We start from the raw sequence: 21,350 nt of genomic DNA on the forward strand, positions 1-21,350 counted from the left end.
GACCATGAATGTCCCTCGCACTGCGAGACGCCGCCTGAACCACTGGGCGGGAGAAGACCTGTTCCCCGCCGGGCACGCCTGCACCTCGGACGGCCTCCTCGGCGGCGGCGGGCCGCCGACTTTGCCGGCGGCGGGGAAACAGGCTCGCCAGGGCCGAGCGCGGCGCCCGAAGGATGTTGACGGCACCGTGTCCGGAGAACAGGCGGCGGCGGAGGCGGCGGCGGCGCGTGGAGCCCGGCCGGAACGCGGCACCGGCGTCGTCGTTGGCCGCGAGTACCCCGAGGGAGCCGCCGCCGGTGCCGCGCGAGACGACTTCGTGGGGTCCCCTCGCGAGCCGGAGAGGCGCGCGGGCGGCGTGGGCGTCGAGGAGCTGGCGACGGGGGCGAGGCGCTGGCGGGGCGAGGAGGACGCGGCCGCCTTGAGGCGGGACGGCGGAGGGAGGAGGAAGGACGACGACGCGGCGCGGGTTCGCGGGCCGAAGCCCGCGCCGAGCGCGTCGGAAGCGGCCAGGGGCGAGCCGAGGGCTCGCTGCGAGCGCCTGCAGAACGATCTGAGGGTGGGTTTGGCCGCTCGGCAGGAGGCGGACGGGCGGGCGACGCGCTGCCGGAGGCTCGAGCGTCAGGTGCAGCAGCTAGAGAAGTCGCTTGGAGCCCTGCAGGAGGTGAGAGGAAGCACGGTAACGTCATCTATCGCGGGGGTCACCAAACTATGGGCCACGGGCCGGATCCGGCCCGCGACGTCAGTCCATCAGGCCCGCCGACGGTACTTGAATTTGGTTGATAAAACGTATGGAACACGAGACGTTGTGATACAATTTAAATATTATGTTTAGAATACTGGGAGATCTTCACGCGTGCGGAGACCTTACTGCTATGTGCCTTAAATTTAATATTTTAAATTTTAAATGATTGTATCTAGAAGTTCTTGTTTATTGTAATGTTTGCTTATTTCGCGCCATCCCAAGTCCTTCCCCGGCTCGTGGTAGCTCCGCCTACGCTCTGACGTTACCATGGTTCCCAGGGCAACGTCATGGCAAAACGTTACCATGGTTTCCATGGCAACGTCATGGCAACACGTTACCATGGTTTCCATGGCAACGTCATGGCAACACGTTACCGTGGTTTCCATGGCAACACAAACGCATCTTTCCCGCCCCCAAGTATTGAACAGAATGATTTTGCGGCCCGCGCTCGTCATTCTATCAGTTATCCGGCCCGCTGTGAAAAAAGTTTGGTGACCCCTGATCTATCGCATTGCTCTCTCCTCGCCCGATGTGTTTTGATGGAACTGAATGGTCTAAGTATGACGTGTGACTGAATATGCCCATAATGCGCCTGATTTTGTCATATCTAAGAAGCTAAGCGGGTTGAGTGTGGATTGTGCCAAGGACTCACGGCGGGGCTGCTCGCTGCATCCCACGTCCATGCTCCTCGCCTTCAGAAAGTCTCGTTGACCATTCTTGCGAAGTATGGTCAAATAACCCCGCACGAACTCCGTGGCGTGGACAGGGCCTCATCTACCAGTAGATTGACGAAGGGCTTTGCGTGCATTTAATTTCCGTAAAAAAAATAAAAATTCTGCCTGTTACCAAATCACACTAAATGTACCTGATCTCATCGGATCTCAGAGGCTAAGGAGGGGCGAACACGGTTAGTACTTGAATTTTAAAACCTTCAGCGGTTCAGAATATGGTGGTGTTTAGTGTGACACTTTTGTATTTGTGGGGTTTCTCTGGGTGCTGTCATTTTTGTTTCCCCACACGGAGCCCAAACACTTGTTGGTGTCGGCAAAGAAGAATTGCAAAGCGGCACGCTCCAGAAAAAGTCTCCAGACTCAGTGTGGGGGGCTTTGCTGAACGCTATTTCACGCACGTAATTAACATCGTGGTATCCGGGGACTCCTCTACTTACAAACATTCGACTTACGAACTTTCAGCGATACGAACAAACCCCTGTCCGTATGTCCAGTCGGCCTGTTCGGACCGAGATTCGTAAGTTCAAACTCCCAAGTTGGCATCTACATCTACAGGAGATTACACAACTTGTAAACCCATTCCCCGTGTTGAGTGTACACGCCGTACAACACGTTGGGAATAGACAGGAGTAAAGTTGGACTTTCGAACAAATCGACTTACGAACAGACCTCTGGAACCTAACTCGTGTGTAAGTAGAAGAGGCCCTGTATACTGAAGTAAGGTTAAATAAGGGAAAATTATTTTATATATAAGTATGTTGAACGTCTTTTGCGCCGTGCGTAGGCAACCGTGCGAATCAGAATATAAAACATACTTAGTGAAGGTTAGTATCTCAAAGCATCAACATAGGTTGGTTTGCAAACGTTAATGCTTGGGGAATTTTCGCGTTAATCTGCTCACAACTGTAACGCAAGGTTGCTTGCTTGTGAAGGTTGCGAGTGTAACGCGGGTTGTGTTTGCTTGTGAAGGTTGTGAGTGTAACGCGGGTTGTGTTTGCTTGTGAAGGTTGTGAGTGTAACGCAGGTTGTGTTTGCTTGTGAAGGTTGCGAGTGTAACGCAGGTTGTGTTTGCTTGTGAAGGTTGTGAGTGTAGTGCAGGTTGTGTTTGCTTGTGAAGGTTGTGAGTGTAACGCAGGTTGTGTTTGCTTGTGAAGGTTGTGAGTGTAACACGGGTTGTGTTTGCTTGTGAAGGTTGTGAGTGTAGTGCAGGTTGTGTTTGCTTGTGAAGGTTGTGAGTGTAACGTGGGTTGTGTTTGCTTGTGAAGGTTGTGAGTGTAACGCGGGTTGTGTTTGCTTGTGAAGGTTGTGAGTGTAACGCAGGTTGTGTTTGCTTGTGAAGGTTGTGAGTGTAACGCGGGTTGTGTTTGCTTGTGAAGGTTGTGAGTGTAACGCGGGTTGTGTTTGCTTGTGAAGGTTGTGAGTGTAACGCAGGTTGTTTGCTTGTGAAGGTTGTGAGTGTAACGCAGGTTGTGTTTGCTTGTAAAGGTTGTGAGTGTAACGCAGGTTGTGTTTGCTTGTGAAGGTTGTGAGTGTAACGCGGGTTGTGTTTGCTTGTGAAGGTTGCGAGTGTAACGCGGGTTGTGTTTGCTTGTGAAGGTTGTGAGTGTAACGCAGGTTGTGTTTGCTTGTGAAGGTTGTGAGTGTAACGCGGGTTGTGTTTGCTTGTGAAGGTTGTGAGTGTAACGCAGGTTGTGTTTGCTTGTGAAGGTTGTGAGTGTAACGCAGGTTGTGTTTGCTTGTGAAGGTTGTGAGTGTGACGCAGGTTGTGTTTGCTTGTGAAGGTTGCGAGTGTAACGCGGGTTGTGTTTGCTTGTGAAGGTTGTGAGTGTGACGCAGGTTGTGTTTGCTTGTGAAGGTTGCGAGTGTAACGCGGGTTGTGTTTGCTTGTGAAGGTTGTGAGTGTAACGCAGGTTGTGTTTGCTTGTGAAGGTTGTGAGTGTAGTGCAGGTTGTGTTTTGCTAGTGAAGGTTGTGAGTGTAACGCAGGTTGTGTTTGCTTGTGAAGGTTGTGAGTGTAACGCAGGTTGTGTTTGCTTGTGAAGGTTGTGAGTGTAGTGCAGGTTGTGTTTGCTTGTGAAGGTTGTGAGTGTAACCCAGGTTGTTAGCTTGTGAAGGTTGTGAGTGTAACGCAGGTTGTGTTTGCTTGTGAAGGTTGTGAGTGTAACCCAGGTTGTTTGCTTGTGAAGGTTGAGATTGTAACGCAGGTTGTGTTTGCTTGTGAAGGTTGTGAGTGCAACCCAGCGCCAGGCGTCACGGTGCCGCAGGGACCTTCACTCGGCGTGGCTGCGGCAGCGGCAGCAGCTGAGGGCGCTGGAACAGGAAGTGAAGTCTCAGGAGTCTTTGCTGAAGGAGGAGGCCCTGCACGGGAAGATGGGGCTGCGCTACAAATGCGCGCTGGCTGAACTGCAGGCCGGACTCTGGTGGACGCGCGACGAGCTGCAGAGGGAGCGGCAGGCGTCCATGGAGTTGCTTCGACGGCACTTTGTCAACCTGCGGGCTTCCCGGGGTCGATGACTGCGTGGAGATTGTCCGTTGGTAACGTTGTAAGTAAGCGCACGTTAACGTGAAGACGTGTCCCTCGGTCACAGGTAAGTCAGCGGTTCCGGTCGCGTCACGTGGACAGGTTGGTAAAACGCAATGTTTAATTTTAACAGGGCTTATCGTTGTAATAATCTCAAACGAGTGTTGGCGGAGCTCACAAATTGTTGTGAAACGCCCCGTTGCGGTGGCACGGCATTGTGGTGTCGTGCGATGTTGGTGCGGTGTTGTGTAATGGTGTCGGGCAGTGTGCTTCGTGGTGTGGGTACGGTCTGATAGGGTTTCGGTGTGACGGTGTACCGCATAGAGTTGGGTATTTAGATGACCCCGGAATGTGCCCGATCTCGCAAGTGAAGCAGGCCTCGGCCTGGATCTTGGGCAGACGTCCACCACACATGGGCGTGCTATAGGCTGTTGTGCTGACCTTGTGGGTGGCAGTGTAGCAATAACCATTGTTGCACTCTACTCAAACACCTAGCAGTGTATTTCTTACCCGTGTAGTCAATTTTTCAAAGGTAATTTTTAAAATATTTCAACCACTTTATTTCAGAAAAAGACGTTAACAGGAGACCCAAGCGTGCCACTTTTCCCATGATTCCCCATTACGACTCGTTCCACACTCTGCCTCCCCTTAACCTCCATTAGCCCATTCTATTTCAAGCAGCAGCAACAGCAGAAATGATGCAATTCAAGAAACGACGCATTCAGAGATGAGAACGAGCGCATGTTTGGTTTTGTAGCGAGCGAGATGATGAAACTCGAGCTACAGTTAAATTGTCGATTTAAAGCTTTCGTGACTGCAAGGATAATAAATTGATAAAATAACACAATAATATTCTCACGACGTTTCGGCCACAACACAAGCGGCCTTCATCAGGTGAAGGGACGAGACTGTCTGGAGGACAGTGCTGGAGCGAACACGTGTTCGCTCCAGCGCTGTCCTCGTGTTCACTGCAGCGCTGTCCTCCAGACAGTCTCGTCCCTTCACCTGATGAAGGCCGCTTGTGTTGTGGCCGAAACGTCGTGAGAATTTTTACTGTGTTATTTTATTTTATCAATGTATTATTTTATTCTCATTCTACGTGGTGGTGACTTTACCGAAAGGACCAAAGAAGATCGAGCAGCTACGGTTGTTACTTTCAGGTGGCGGCGTCAAACCCCCCCCCCCCCGACGGGTGACATTCACTTCTTGTTGAGACGGTGGGAACTCGCCACCTCTTGCTCATTGTGTCCCACCCCTTCCCGTCCCGCTGTTGGCGATGGAGACATCGGCATGCTTGCACAACGAGGAGAAAGGAAGATTGTCCAACACTATGAGACCTCCTTTGCCAGTAACAAGATATAATAATAGGTTCTACCCATTTAACTGGCACAAAAAACTGACACCTTTATTCAAGGCATCATGTCTGCAATAACCACAACACAAGCAGTCAAAATGCAAACAAAAAAGACAACTCTGATAATAATATTCACTGTCCTTGAATTTGATTGGTCCACACCCGAGACGGCTTTCTTTAGAGCCTAGTCTCCACTGGTGTTGTACAGCTTTTGGCGTCTTCTGGTCCAACATCAGTGGAGACTAGGCTCTAAGAAAAGCCGTCTCGGGTGTGGACCAATCAAATTCAAGGACAGTGCATATTATTATCAGAGTTGTCTTTTTGTTTGCATTTTGACTGCTTGTGTTGTGGTTATTGCAGACATGATGCCTTGTATAAAGGTGTCAGTTTTTTGTGCCAGTTAAAAGGGTAAAACCTATTACTATTGTCCAACACGCGCACCGGGGCCAGTTACGGCTTGCAGCTACGTCCTGAGGGTGTTAGTCATGGACCTCCTGTGTCAGGTGGGATGTGTGAACAATAGAATATTGTTAGACCACTACTACTACTTGTGGGTTCTTTCAGTCACCTTAAAGGGAAATAATACAATAATAAAAATACAACTTTATAAAATATTATATTTTATTACTTTATAAAACGTAATAAAATATTATTTTATTTTGTTTTATTTTTATTATTTTATAAAACGATAAAAATATTTTATTTTGTTTTAACTTTATTATTTCCCTTCTACATAAGTAATACAAATAAAAAATAATAAAATATTATTATTTTATTATTTCCCTTCTACATAAGTAATACATATAAAACATAATAAAAGATGATTTAGTTTTTATTAATTCCCTTCTATGTAAATAATACAAATAAAACATAATAAAATATTATTTTTATTTTATTATTTCCCTTCTACGTGGTGACTTTACCGAAATAATCCAAGAAGATGAATCCCTGCAGTCACGAAAACGATTTAATCGATAAATTGTGAGACTTGTGTAGACCTTGGCAGTCGAGCTTGGGTGAAGTCCAGTAAAGTGAACATGGATGGGATTTGACAGGGTAGGCTGAGTAAAAGTTGTCAATAGGTAACTTGAGACTGCACGTGTGGCATAGACTCTGACCCTAGGATTCAACGCACAACACGCTCGTATTTTTGTTCAGAAAAACAAAATATGCATTAAATTTTGATTTAAAGCTTTCGTGACTGCAGGGATTCATATTCTTGGTTCTTTCGGTAAAGTCACCATGTAGAAGGGAAACAATAAAATAATAAAAATATCAAACAATAAAATTCTCACGACGTTTCGACTGCAACACAAGAAGCAATCATCATCAGGTGTGAAAACCACAGCAAGAACAATTTTAAATTTTCTTGCTGTGGTTTTCAAATTTTAAATTTTCTTGCTGTGGTTTTCAAATTTATTCCTGTGGTTTTCACACCTGATGATGATTGCTTCTTGTGTTGCAGTCGAAACGTCGTGATACATTTTATTGTTTTAGATTTTTATTATTTTATTGTTTCCCTTCTACGTGGTGACTTTACCGAAAGAACCAAGAATAAAAATACGCACTGTAAATAATTTCTGTCAATGTTGAGTCAAAGTCTAGGCCCCAGCCAAAGTGTAATGACAAGCTGCCACAGGGCATAACGTCACGAGGTATGATGATGCAGTGCGGTTGGTTCACGACGTTTCCCCCATCGCTGCTGTTTGCTCATTGTGGGAGGTCGTTATGGTACCGATGACATCCGACAGTGCCACAATTTCTGCACTCACAGACAAGGACATCAAAAGACACAGAACCAGAGCCACGCGTACAAACAAAGAACACAACAACAACAAGAACCGCCATTCGCCACTAAGTGGCAGTGACGTCACCACGGCGCTTGTGCCAGGCTATGTGCACGTTGAGGCCACGTGAAGTGAAACCACAAAGGACATCCATAGACGCACACGGTCACACATTTGCACACTGCACGTTTGATGTCACACCAAAAAAAATTGTTATTTCTAACATTGTTTGTACTGAAAAACTGTATAATACATACACATTGAATGTATTGTCAAAAAGTGTCACTCATTGGAGAGTTAACCTGTATTATGGACATTTCTTTGCTGATGAAAAACTTCTCCTTTGAAAAGGCGTTCATTACAAATTGACAGTTTTTTTGCAGCTGTTAAGACTTTGTGCATATGTGGGATAAATAAATCTACGTCCTTTGTGTGTCAAACCATCCCCCCAACTGGTGTCCTACCCCCCCCCCCCCCTTGGCTAGAAATTATTTTCACTCCTTAAGATGTCGAGACATGCACGGTCAGGGTAGAGGGCGACGCGGTGCGTGTCTCAGCATCTGTCAGCGTCTCTCAGGATCGATGCACGGTCAGGGTATAGGGCGACGCGGTGCGTGTCTCAGCATCTCTCAGGATCGATGCACGGACAGGGTAGAGGACGACGCGGTGTGTATCTCAGCATCTGCCAACGTCTCTCAGGATCGCTCCGCACCGCCCTGGAGTCAAGAAACACCAAACTCAGGAACGGGTGGCACTGCCCATTGTTTAACAAAAAATCTTTAATTTTACAAATGAAGTGAAAAGGATTGTACGTTAACAATCGCCAGGGGCAGCCGGGGCTGCCGTTCGGGGCCCTGGATTTTGAGTGGTCCACAAAACATCTCCTGCTTTATACCGGTTAACAATTCTGTTGCGCGAGCAGGTCAGCGGTGGCCAATGCGTGGATCGTGATTCATGGGTGGATCGCTAAATATTTTTTGTTTGTGGATCTCGGGATAAGTCGGCACGTTACGCTGTCATAAGCAGACGGAAATTGTCGTGATTGCTGATGGCCCAAAAAAAGTCCCCAAGAATCCACGTTTTAAAACAGCATAATTTCTATCAATATATGGTGCGAGTGCTTGGTATGCCCATGCATGTCGAGTATATTACCATACAGGGTTAAATCCATCGGGGTAATTGTCGGCCGTGGCTGTCCCGCTTGCTGCCCACCTCCAAGCCGATGGATCGTGCCTTTGCTCGCTAGACTTGACCCCAATCATCGACCCGTAACTGCCTCCCGAACGAGCCAGAATCCAGAACCGGCCGTGGCTGCTGCTGACAGACCGTCGCCTTCAACGCCCTCATAGCGGCTAGCTTCTGGCGTCGACAGAAAACCGGCACGGCGACGACCGGCCTCTCCGCTGCTGCCTTTCACGCTCCTTGGCATCGCGGCCTGCTGCTGAAGTCCGTTCCACTGTGAAGATAATCGACGCGATGTTTTCTACGTGCGGAGGGAAAAACCGGAGGAGCCGGAGAAAAAATCCACGCAACCAGGCGGAGAGAGAGGCCTGCAAAACTCCAAATACGCAGGCCTCGGGATCGCACCGCGAGCTGCGTAACGGGCGAGGTGTGGTTAACACCCCGGCCACTGCGGCGTGCACGCGGCCTGACGCACGTGCCGCTGGACAGTTCCCGCGCGCGTGGAGCCTCCGCGGCGAGCGCGGCCACGAGCGAGCGCGGCCACGAGCGAGCGCGGGGCTGTGGAGGGACCAGGCGGCGTCCAGCGCAGCCTGACCGCCGCACCGCAGGGTGGGCTTCGGGGGGACGTCGGGTCCACCCTCCCACAGCCGCACGCTCCCGTCGGAGGAGCCGCTCGGGAAGACTCCCGGCTCGAAGGGAGGCCGCGGCACGCGGTAGACTGGGCCCTGTGCCGCACGGACGACGCGCAGCGATTTAGCCGACCGCACCTCTGGTTAGCGCGGTTGGCTGCATACGGTGCAAAAGAAGTTCAACGTACGTACGTACAAGTTTGTCTCCATTAACGCACGTTTTTAAGCCGCGTCTAAAGTGACAGACGGTTATTTTAGGTTGACAGGTTTATACTCTTTGTGGTTGCCCGACTCGCTGAGAGAAGGCATCCAAATGCACACATAAGTTCAGCCTCATGGAATCAAGCAACGTTTCTTTAAAGAGATTTGAAGCTTTCGTGACTGCAGGGATCCATACTCTTTGGTTCTATTCGGTAAAGTCACGTAGGTAAAAAATAAAACAACAAAAATCACGACGTTTTGGCCACAACCTTTAAGCTGTGTGCGAGGAAACAAGGTGCCTTGACAAAGGAATTAGCATAAAAATTAGCATTTGATTGGCCGACTTAGCATAGAGGTGTTGTACGTGCGGGTGCACATGCCGGTTGGCGCGGGGGGGGGGGAGGGTGAGTTTACCTATTGATGGTGTGAAAAGGGAATTTTTAAGAGCTGCGAAAGTTTGGGGTACCATTACTTGAAAAATATACTGTACCATTGAAAATTAGTTTATTGTTTGGTTCGATTTAGAGCAACTTTCCAATGGTTGCTTAATTTGAAACCATTTTGTCGGTTGAAATTGTGTCTGTTTGTAGATCTGAATTGCCTCGTGAACAAATCTGTGATAAAAACCCGTGGGTTTGCAAAGAACCTTGGTATCTAGAATTGACAGGTTTACTTTATTACACACCGGGGGGAAACCCCTGTTGAGACCACAGCTGGTGATAATGCAGGCCAGTTCAGACACGAACGCACAGTCGCAAATCACAAATTCCCACGAAAGTCCGCGAGCTCTGCCCGAGTAAATTTCGGCTCATCATTTCACGGGCCGCATGGCCCACTTCGCCAACGCCGGCGGGCTCCAGCCACTCTGAGCGGGGCCCGACCCTCGGAAAGCCTCGTGGCTTCACGGCGAAGATGCGCGTTTGCTAACGGCGTCTGTCGCTTTATGTCGCCTCACGGATCCGCGTTTTCAACGTTCAAAGAAGTGAATGCGGAAAAATCTCGAAAGCGACGTATAAAAACGAAAACTTGCGGGGGGGGGGGGGGTAACACCGGCTAACCCCAAACATGCATTGAACCTTCAATTCTGATCACTTCTCTGCCGTGATGGCGAGGAGGGGGGCGGAAGGGAGGGGTCAAGCCAGTGGCCCGGGGGAGAAAACCGAGCTAGGCATGGCCTTCTCAGGAACGGATCTGCACGGCTTGGGTCTGATTGCTTCATGCCCGGAGAAATGCAGCTCGTCATTTTATTACTACTACTACTGCACTTGTGTTCACCGAGTGTCGTGTGACTTGCATAGGAAGATCCTGCCAAGTTGTAATAATAATAGGGGTTTTTCCCCTTTTTTCTGGCAACAAAACTGAAACCTTTTTACAAGGATTCATGTCACTGCATTAACCACAATACCTGCAGTCAAAATGCAAACAAAACTGTTGTATATGTGCCTTTTCCAAAATTGATATTAACAATAATATTTGCGTTATATATATTTTTAACAAACAAAAAAATAATCAATAAAACCCGTAAGCCAGGCACACGAAAAACCAGATGTCGATCATAAACAGACCATTAAAAATAAAGAAATAATAAAACTCTCCAGGCGAGGATGTTAGCAGCTATCTGCGAAGATCTCCAGATGAACAAGAGTTTGATGTGCCCTAAGGGAGGTCACGCAGAGGGAAGCCCTCCGCAAGCCAGAAACGAGGACGCCCACGGGTTAAACCATATATATTTTTTTCCTTTGTGATTAAGACAACGGTTCAAATTTTAAATGCAATAACAAGAATAAGCTAAAGTTAGCGGTCCTAGCGCTCACTCCAATCAAGACCAGGCCACCAGATACATCAGTGAATTATTATCCAATAATGAATTCGCTATCAAATGATTTTCACCTTTAATACTTTTACTGTTAAAACAAAGCTTGGAGACAAAATACCGAGTCACATCAAAGGTTATCGAGAAGGAATGAGGCGAACGGGCAAACTTACGAAAGAGTTTAAACAATATCCCAAGCAACCCCGACCACCTTTGTCTCTCTCACAGCGCGGAGAAGCAGGAATTACACCTTATCACAAGGGGCCATCTGGAAAAGCCAGCCGGCTTTGATGAGGAGACACACCCCACCCCACACACGGCAACCAGGCAAACAAAGTTTTAAAGAAAATTGCAATATAATATTAATAATAACAACGTGTTAACCTTAAACGATATTCCATTATAGAACCTTACAGAACCAAGGGATATGGATTCCAACAATCTGGAAACGGACGTCTTAAACTCAGGATGAAAATTATTTTTCTTTCTAATAACTCCATCATATCAATGCGAACCTCGGTAACCCGAGAGGGGTGTCGGGAGGACGTAGTTACAAACACGAGTCTTGGCGAACATGGGACCAAATGGTATTTGAGAAATATAAAGTCGAAAGTATAAAGAGATAGGTACTCCCTACCACCGTTGTCTCTCCCGAAGAGCGCGAGAGAGGAATTTCACGCCAGGGTAAACATCGTTATCGCAGGAGCCATCTGTACACACACGAACTCACACACACAGACCCCGCCCCCCCCCTTTTCCACTGCGCAGAGAGAATTGTCTTTGAATATAACGGTCAGCCGCATTTTCAAAAGAGTGAAGTTAAGTCAAGAGTCAAGACAGATCAGCGAGTCAAGACGTCCACGGGACGAGCAGTCGCATGGAGCGGCTGGCTCCGAGCCTCGCTGAGTAGCGAGGATCGCTGAGTCGCGATGTATCAACAAAAGTGAGTCATACAGCAGTGGAGGAAACCTGCTGTCAGCGAACCAGCACGGGCGCGTTCGCGCATCTTCAAGGAGAGGGAGCGCGCGCCACCAGCGTGCCATCAGCACCAGCATCAGCACCAGCGCGTACCAACAGCGCACCACCAGCGTGCCACCAGCATCAGCACCAGCGCGTGCCAACAGCGCGCCACCAGCGTGCCACCAGCACCAGCGCGTGCCAACAGCGTGCCACCAGCGTGCTACAGCACGCAACTTCGCGTCACCAGGGCTGAGAGGGCAGCGGCCCCGCACTCAACACCCATCGGCGCGACGACGGCGAGCGTCGTGCTGACTCATCCAGCCAGCGGTGGACAGAAACTGGCAGTCGTTCGTATGCCCCTCCCCCACACTCCCTTCTCACTCCCCCACCGCTACACAACGAATAAACATTTTTTTTGACAAGGAAATCAACCTAGGTGTTTGCTCAACGCAAGAAATCAACAACCCTCCCATTAAACATACAAGACTCATGATAACTGCGTCAACTATTAGCTGATAACGAAAAACATCGCCACCCATTGAGTTACGTTGATGAGGCAATCAGAATTATTTCAGTCGAACGCTTTAATTGCATAATCGTTGATGAATCAATGAACGAACATCGCCGTGGTACTGTGCTGACGATTTCAAGCATAATAATTTCGCATATCAGAATGTGTTAAGGATTGGATACGAATCAAAGACCGAGTGCCGTGCTGTGTAATCATTCAAGAATACGAGTTTGCATATTATAAGGTTAAGGTTTTGATAGAATAGTTCGCTTGTTTTTAATCTCTCTCTCAACAACTGATCGATTGCGTTACGCGTCGGGAATTAACCACAGGTGCCGCTATCGAGGTGAAACAACGCAATCGTGATGGTATCATGTTAACGCTGTGTTGAAATTCCAACATCCCGAGATTGAGTTTTCATATTATCCAAAAATTAAAGTTAGCTAGAAAATAAAATTTATCAAAGAAGAAGGTTTGTGTGTGATTCTTCCTGAAATTCTGCATAATATTGTTCTGTGTATGAGATCTGAATCCTGGGGACCTATCATAAGCACACTAGGGCTGCTGCTGGCTGGAGGGGGACATACACGGGAAATAAATCTTAGCGCAGACTACTGACTTTGTGACGCATGTGTGTGTGTGCGTGTGTGTGAAGAGCGGTGGGACAGCGATCGGCGTACGACGGTGTGCGTGTGTGTGCATGTGTGAAGAGCGGTTACGGCCTTCATAGGTGCTGCTCGCTAACAGCACTTGCCCCTACAGTCTGTTAAGGTTATATGGGGGATCTTTGTGAAGAGCGGTGGGACAGCGATCGGCGTACCACGCTGTGCGTGTGTGTGGGTGGCTTTAATCAGCATAGGCACCCCTAAATAAATAATTAAACAGAGGGACGTTTGACTTTCACCGCAAGCGAGCGCGCAGAGATTAATTAATTAATTGCTTACCGAGCGCGTGCAGAGATTAATTAATTAATTGCTTACCGAGCGCGCGCAGAGATTAATTAATTAATTGCTTACCCAGCGCGTGCATATTAAACTACCCTACTACGGCTGCCCGCACCCACGCGCGTGGGTGGTCGCGCGCGTGGGTGGGGGGGTCACGTGGGTGGGGGAGGGCCGTCCAGCGCCCGTTGGCTGTTGACACAACGGCTTAGTATAAATAAATAATTAACTCTGAGCAGCCGCCAGCGGCGAGTGGGGGGGGGTGGAGGGGTGTTGATGTCACCCCACCCGCTCGCGGGGGAGGGGGGAGGGGAAGATCAGCCCCCCCCCCACCTAGTGGGGAGTGGGGAGGGGGAGATCAGTCCCCCCCCACCTAATGGGGAGTGTGGAGGGGGGCACTAGCCCCCCACAGATGGAACCAGGGGGGTCGGTGTGTAAATGAGAGGCTGTGTGTGTGTAGTGTGAGGCTGTGTGTGTACTGTGAGGCTGTGTGTAGTGTGAGGCTGTGTGTGTGGTGTGAGGCGTGTGTTGCCCTGGCTTGCCCTGGCTTGCCCCGGCAACGTCACGTGGTGTGCCTCGTCACTGCTGCTGCTGCTGCCACCACAACACGCTTAGAGCTTTAAGGCTTTTCTGCTTATTATTAATCTGTCATTTTCCATGATTAGTCTGTGGTTTTCATTATTAATCTGTCATTGTTGATTATGAGTCTGTCATTAATATGTCATTTTTCATTATTAACCTAATTTGTGTGTATTATTAATCTGTCATTTTTCATTATTAACCTAATTTGTGTTTATTATTAATCTGTCATTTTACGACGGCAAAAACGTGGTAGTCACGGCGACATTTGTCATCAGTGTTGTGAGTAGCCCGCAGTGAGAGCACGACTACACACACACAGACATACACACACACACAGGTTGTGTATCTGTGTGTGTGTGGGGTGAGGTTGCACAAGAGACACACACACAGACACACACAGACACACAGAGACACACACACAGACACACAGGTTGTGTGTGTGGGGTGAGGTTGCACAAGAGACACACACAGACACACACAGAGACACACACACAGACACACAGGTTGTGTGTGTGTGGGGTGAGGTTGCACCACAGACACACACAGAGAGACACAGACACACAGACACAGAGGTGGTTGTGTGTGTGGGGTGAGGTTGCACCAGAGACACACACACACAGACACACACACAGACACACACACAGCCACACAGAGAGACACACACACAGACACACAGAGGTTGTTGTGTGTGTGTGGGGGGTGAGGTTGCACCAGAGACACACACACAGACACACACACAGACACACACAGAGACACACAGACACACAGAGACACACACACACAGACACACACACAGACACACACAGGTTATTGTGTGTGTATGTGTGGGGTAAGGTTGCACCAGAGACACACACACAGAGACACAGGTTGTTGTGTGTGTGTGTCTGTGTGTATCTGTGTTTGTGTATCTGTGTGTGTGTCTGTGTGTGTGTCTGTGTGTGTCTCTGTGTGTGTGTGTCTGTGTGTGTATGTGTGTGTGTCTCTGTGTGTCTGTATGTGTCTGTCTGTGTGTGTGTGTTAAGGTTGCACCATGTCGAGCCCATTGAAGCTGATCGTAAGCGCCGATTCCAACCGTGGGGGGCGGCGCTACATGGAGGACATCACAGAGGTGGGCGGAGTCTCTGTGTGTGTGTCTGTGTGTGTCTGTGTAGTGGGGAGCGATAGTGTAGCGGTTAGCGCGCTGCGCTATGAACCTGGCGACTCGGGTTCGAATCCCGCTCACGGACAACACCAGTGACGATTATCTGAACCGGTCCCGGGCCTCCCCTAGGTCGACTCAGCCTCAAATGAGTACCTGGTGCGGTGTGTAAACATTGCCACTAGGGGGACAAAGGCGGTCGGGCGTGGTGCTGGCCACCCACCCCCTCGTGTACCGTTCCGGCCTTCATAGGTGCTCGTTAACAGCACTTGCCCCTACAGTCTGTTAAGGCTATATGGGGGGTCTTTGTCTTTGTGTGTCTGTGTGTCTCTGTGTGTGTGTGTCTCTGTGTGTGTGTGTCTCTGTGTGTGTGTGTCTCTGTGTGTGTGTGTCTCTGTGTGTGTGTCTCTGTGTGTGTGTCTCTGTGTGTGTGTCTCTGTGTGTGTGTGTCTGTGTGTGTCTGTGTGTGTGTGTGTGTCTGTGTGTGTGTGTCTGTGTGTGTGTGTCTGTGTGTGTGTGTCTGTGTCTGTGTGTGTGTGTCTGTGTGTGTGTGTCTGTGTGTGTGTGTCTGTGTGTGTGTGTCTGTGTGTGTGTGTCTGTGTGTGTGTGTCTGTGTGTGTGTGTCTGTGTGTGTGTGTCTGTGTGTGTGTGTCTGTGTGTGTGTGTCTGTGTGTGTGTGTCTGTGTGTGTGTGTCTGTGTGTGTGTGTCTGTGTGTGTGTCTGTGTGTGTGTCTCTGTGTGTGTGTCTGTGTGTGTGTCTGTGTGTGTGTCTGTGTGTGTGTCTGTGTGTGTGTCTGTGTGTGTGTCTGTGTGTGTGTCTGTGTGTGTGTCTGTGTGTGTGTCTGTGTGTGTGTCTGTGTGTGTGTCTGTGTGTGTGTCTGTGTGTGTGTCTGTGTGTGTGTCTGTGTGTGTCTGTGTGTGTCTGTGTGTGTCTGTGTGTCTCTGTGTGTGTCTGTGTGTGTGTGTCTCTGTGTGTGTGGGGAGCGATAGTGTAGCGGTTAGCGCGCTGCACTATGAACCTGGCGACCTCGAGTTCGATTCCCGCTCACGGCCAACACCCAGTGGCGATTATCTGAACCGGTTCTGGGCCTCCCCCTAGGTCGATTCGGCCTCAAACGAGTACCCGGTGCGGTGCGTGAACATCGCCACCCCCTCGTGTGCCCTCGCGGCCATCGCTGGCGCCGCTCGCTAACGGCACTCGCCTCTACGGTCCGCCAAGGCTGCACGGGGATCTTTGTCCTCTTTGTCCACCGGGTCGCCGACCCACAATGCACCGCTCACGTCACGTGATGTTCCCCTCGCCGCCCCGTGCCCGCAGGTCTCCACCGAGGGCGACGGGGACGCCATCTTCCTGGCCGTGTTCGACGGCCACGGCGGCCCCCAGGCCGCTCGATTCGCCCGCCGCTGCCTCTGGCCCTCGATCCGCGCCCAGCCCGGGCTGTGGGGCGCCGCCGATCCCGCGGTAGTTTGCCACGCCATCCGTGACGGCTTCCTGGCGTGCCAGCGCGCCATGTGGGAGGAGCTGGGTGGGTCTCACGGGTGCTGCGCTATACACTACACTATACACTACTATACTATACACTACACTATACACTACTATACACTACTATATACACTACACTATACACTACTATATACACTACACTATACACTACACTATACACTACTATACACTACACTATACACTACACTATACACTACACTACTATACACTATACACTACTATACACTACACTATACACTACACTACTATACACTACACTACTATACACTACTATACACTACACTATATACTACACTATACACTACACTACTATACACTACACTACTATACACTACACTATACACTACTATACACTACACTACTATACACTACACTATACACTACACTATACACTACACTATACACTACTATACACTACACTATAAACTACACTATACACTACTATACACTACACTATATACTACACACTACACTACACACTACATTACACTATACACTACACTATACACTACACCAAATTAACGTTTTGTTCCACCATTGGAACCTCGTTTGCCTGTAGCACAATATGATTATTGTGTTTTTTACCCTTTCATCTGGCAACAAAACTGACACCAATGTTTGTTGTGTACAAGGAGTCATTGTTTGTGCATTGAGCACAATACCTGCGGTCGGAATGCAAACACAAAACACGCAGCTCTGATAATGCATTGGAGTGGAATTGATAAGTCCACACCCGAGACAGCTTCCCTTAGAGCCTCGTCTCACACGCGGTGTTAGACCAGGTGATGATGACGTCTCACACTTGCGGTGTTAGTCCAGATGATGATGGTGACGTCTCACACGCGGTGTTAGAGCAGGTGATGATGACGTCTCACACTTGCGGTGTTAGACCAGGTGATGATGATGTCTCACACTTGCGGTGTTACACCAGGTGATGATGACGTCACACACGCGGCGTTAGACCAGGTGATGATGACGTGTCACACTTGCGGTGTTACACCAGGTGATGATGACGTCTCACACTTGCGGTGTTAGACCAGGTGATGATGACGTCCCACACTTGCGGTGTTAGACCAGGTGATAATGACGTCTCACACTTGCGGTGTTAGACCAGGTGATGATGATGACGTCTCACACTTGCGGTGTTAGACCAGGTGATGATGACGTCTCACACTTGCGGTGTTAGACCAGGTGATGATGACGTCTCACACTTGCGGTGTTAGACCAGGTGATGATGACGTCTCACACGCGGTGTTAGACCAGGTGATGATGACGTCTCACACTTGCGGTGTTAGACCAGGTGATGATGACGTCTCACACTTTCGGTGTTAGACCAGGTGATGATGACGTCTCACACTTGCGGTGTTAGACCAGATGATGATGACGTCTCACACACGGTGTTAGACCACGTGATGATGACGTTTCACACTTGCGGTGTTAGACCAGGTGATGATGACGTCTCACACTTGCGGTGTTAGACCAGATGATGATGACGTCTCACACTTGCGGTGTTAGACCAGGTGATGATGACGTCTCACACTTGCGGTGTTAGACCAGATGATGATGACGTCTCACACTTGCGGTGTTAGACCAGGTGATGATGACGTCTCACACTTCCGGTGTTAGACCAGGTGATGATGACGTCTCACACGCGGTGTTAGACCAGGTGATGATGACGTCTCACACTTGCGGTGTTAGACCAGGTGATGATGACGTCTCACACTTGCGGTGTTAGACCAGATGATGATGACATCTCACACACGGTGTTAGACCACGTGATGATGACGTCTCACACTTGCGGTGTTAGACCAGATGATGATGTCTCACACTTGCGGTGTTAGACCAGGTGATGATGACGTCTCACACTTGCGGTGTTAGACCAGATGATGATGACGTCTCACACTTGCGGTGTTAGACCAGGTGATGATGACCCCAAAAGGCGCAACGTTTTGTCGTGTGATTGGGGCCAAATGTAGCTGATAGAGGCAAAATAAACATTGAAATTGGTTTAATTTGTTGATCAGGGAAGTCTTCTGTATCTTCCACAATAGACGAAGGGGGAACAATCTCTTTGGCTGCTGCGTAATTTGAACAACCCCCCCCCCCCCCCGTAACTTCACCTTAGCGCTGTTTTCAATCACCCGAAGCTCTTAACTGACGAATTTTATCTTAGTATAGTAATAGGTTTTACTCTTTTAACTGGCACAAAAACTGACACCTTTATTCACGGCATCATGTTTGCAATAACCACAACACAAGCAGTCAAAATGCAAACAAAAGAGACAACTCTGATAATAAAAATGGTAAAACCTATTACTATATCTTGTTACTGGCAAAGGAGGTCTCATAATGTAAATGCTCACCCCGAGCCCTGAATACTCTGATGGTGCGCTGTTTTTGAGTTGTACGCCTTTTGGCGTCTTCTGGTCCAACACCAGTGGAGACTAGGCTCTAAGAAAAGCCGTCTCGGGTGTTGACCAATCAAATTCAAGGACAGTGCCAATATTATTATCAGAGTTGTCTTTTTTGTTTGCATTTTGACTGCTTGTGTTGTGGTTATTGCAAACATGATGCCTTGAATAAAGGTGTAAGTTTTTGTGCCAGTTAAAAGGGTAAAACCTATTACTATATCTTGTTACTGGCAAAGGAGGTCTCATAATGAATTTGATCTTCTCCGATGGGCGCTGCTTGATAGCGGAGAGTGAAGAAACGTGAGTGTGGCTGATGCTGTCTGAAGTTACCTAGGAAATCACGAAGAGCAAAGAGAAGCGGTAGAGTTACCAATAAATTGATCAGAGTCTAATTTTATTTTGTCTCAATGTAATGCAGGGAATATTGACAGAAATAACGTCATCAAACACTTCGCTGCATTTCACTGTAGCACTGCATTAATGGCAGTGAATGTTGCACGATACATTTATTTCACCCATGGCTAATGTGTAAGAGATTCTCGCAACATTTTTCATGTTTGATATATTTTTGTTCAATAACATTGAAAATTGTAAAACGTTTCAAAATACAAAAAAACCTTTTACAATTTTAAATTTTTTAACAAATTTAATAACATAAAATTCCGAGCAACAATTGTCCATCTTACCTTCCAGAGGTTTTTTTTGGCACACCCACCCACTCAATCACTCACCCACACACCCACTCACACAGTCACCCACACAGTCATTCACCCACCCACACAGTTACTCACCCACTCAGTCACTCACCCACCCACTCACCCACTCAATCACTCACCCACTCACCTACTCACACAGTCACTCACCCACACAGTCATTCACCCACCCACACAGTCACTCACCCACTCAGTCACTCACCCACCCACTCAGTCACTCACCCACCCACTCAATCACTCACCCATCCACTCACAGTCACTCACCCACTCAGTCACTCACCCACCCACTCAATCACTCACCCACCCACCCACCCACTCACACAGTCACTCACCCACTCAGTCACCCACCCACGCACTCAATCACACAGTCACTCACCCACTCAGTCACTCACCCACACCCCTGTCTAACCCCCCCCCCTACAGGCAGCTGGCCGCGCACACCGCAGGGCCATCCCAGCACGGCAGGCACCACGGCTTGCTGCTGCCTCATCAGGGGCGCTGACGAGCTCTACGTCGCCCACGTGGGGCACTCGCGAGCCGTCATCGCCCAGCGCCACCCCGACGGACCCCCCCCTTCAATGCACCCCATTTTTTCCATGGGCCCCCCTTCGGCAACGGGCCCCCCTTCTGTGAAGGCCCACCTAGCCTGGGACGGCCCCCCACCTACGCATGGCCAAGTTGCGGCGGAATTCATAGCAGCCATCGGCCAAGCTGTGGCAACACCACCACCACCACCACAACCACCAACACCGCCACCACCACCACTGTCACAACCACCAACACTGTCACAACCACCACCACAACCACCACAACCACCACTGTCACAACCACCACCGCCACCGCCCCGGCAGGAGGTGGACAACGACGAGGTGGTGGACGAGGTGGAGGTGGACAAGGAGGAGGTGCTGGACAAGGTGGTGGACGAGGTGGAGGTGGACAAGAAGGAGGTGGTGGACGAGGTGGAGGTGGAGGTGGACAAGGAGGAGGTGGTGGACGAGGTGGAGGTGGACAAGGAGGAGGTGGTGGACGAGGTGGAGGTGGACAAGGAGGAGGTGGTGGACGAGGTGGGGGACAAGGAGGAGGTGGTGGACGAGATGGAGGAGGAGGAGGTGGTGGAAGAGGTGGTGGACGAGGTGGAGGAGGAGGTGGTGGACGAGGTGGTGGACGAGGTGGTGGACGAGGTGGTGGACGAGGTGGTGGACGAGGTGGTGCCGCTACTTGCCGTGGCGTTGACACGCGACCACAAGCCGGAGGATCCAGTGGAGAGGAAACGCATCGAGAGGCTGGGCGGGCGGTAAGACATTCATGTGTATGTGTGTATGTATGTGTGTGTGTATGTGTGTATGTATGTGTGTATGTGTGTATGTGCAGCGGGTGTTCGACACTCCACGTGGCCTCAAGGTGCACATGTCCTGGCACAAGCGTCGTGGTGACGTCACCGCCACTTAGTGGCGAATGGCGGTTGTTGTGTGTGTGTGTATGTGTGTGTGTGCGGTTTCAGGAAAGGGCGGTCCTGCACAGATGCCATATTTTCTGTCCGTCTGCTACAGCAGAGGTGTAGGGAATTCAAGCAAGACCTACATCTCTACTTTATTGACCTGGTCAAGGCCTATGATACCATCAATAGGCCT

General features: G+C 49.5%; 2 protein-coding genes across 2 annotated transcripts; both read left to right on the forward strand.

The window, feature by feature from the left end:
* LOC142910739 (uncharacterized) lies at positions 1 to 5,990 on the forward strand. The gene is made up of 2 exons (XM_076060133.1): positions 1 to 661; positions 3,696 to 5,990. Exons 1-2 carry the CDS (start codon positions 5 to 7, stop codon positions 3,984 to 3,986), a joined length of 948 nt encoding a protein of 315 aa, XP_075916248.1. The 5' UTR covers positions 1 to 4; the 3' UTR covers positions 3,987 to 5,990.
* Positions 5,991 to 14,923: 8,933 nt separating this feature from the next.
* On the forward strand, positions 14,924 to 21,017 carry LOC142910719 (uncharacterized). Its single transcript, XM_076060115.1, has 4 exons — positions 14,924 to 15,061; positions 16,410 to 16,617; positions 20,143 to 20,756; positions 20,913 to 21,017. The coding sequence occupies exons 1-4, from the start codon at positions 14,984 to 14,986 to the stop codon at positions 21,015 to 21,017; spliced, it is 1,005 nt and encodes a 334-aa protein (XP_075916230.1). The 5' UTR covers positions 14,924 to 14,983.
* The last annotated feature ends 333 nt before the right edge of the window (positions 21,018 to 21,350 follow it).

Source organism: Petromyzon marinus, unplaced genomic scaffold (assembly GCF_048934315.1).
Source record: "Petromyzon marinus isolate PM22_M1 ecotype Great Lakes invasive population unplaced genomic scaffold, UKy_Petmar_22M1.pri1.0 PM_G_Scaffold_15, whole genome shotgun sequence".
Classification (NCBI taxonomy): domain Eukaryota; kingdom Metazoa; phylum Chordata; class Hyperoartia; order Petromyzontiformes; family Petromyzontidae; genus Petromyzon; species Petromyzon marinus.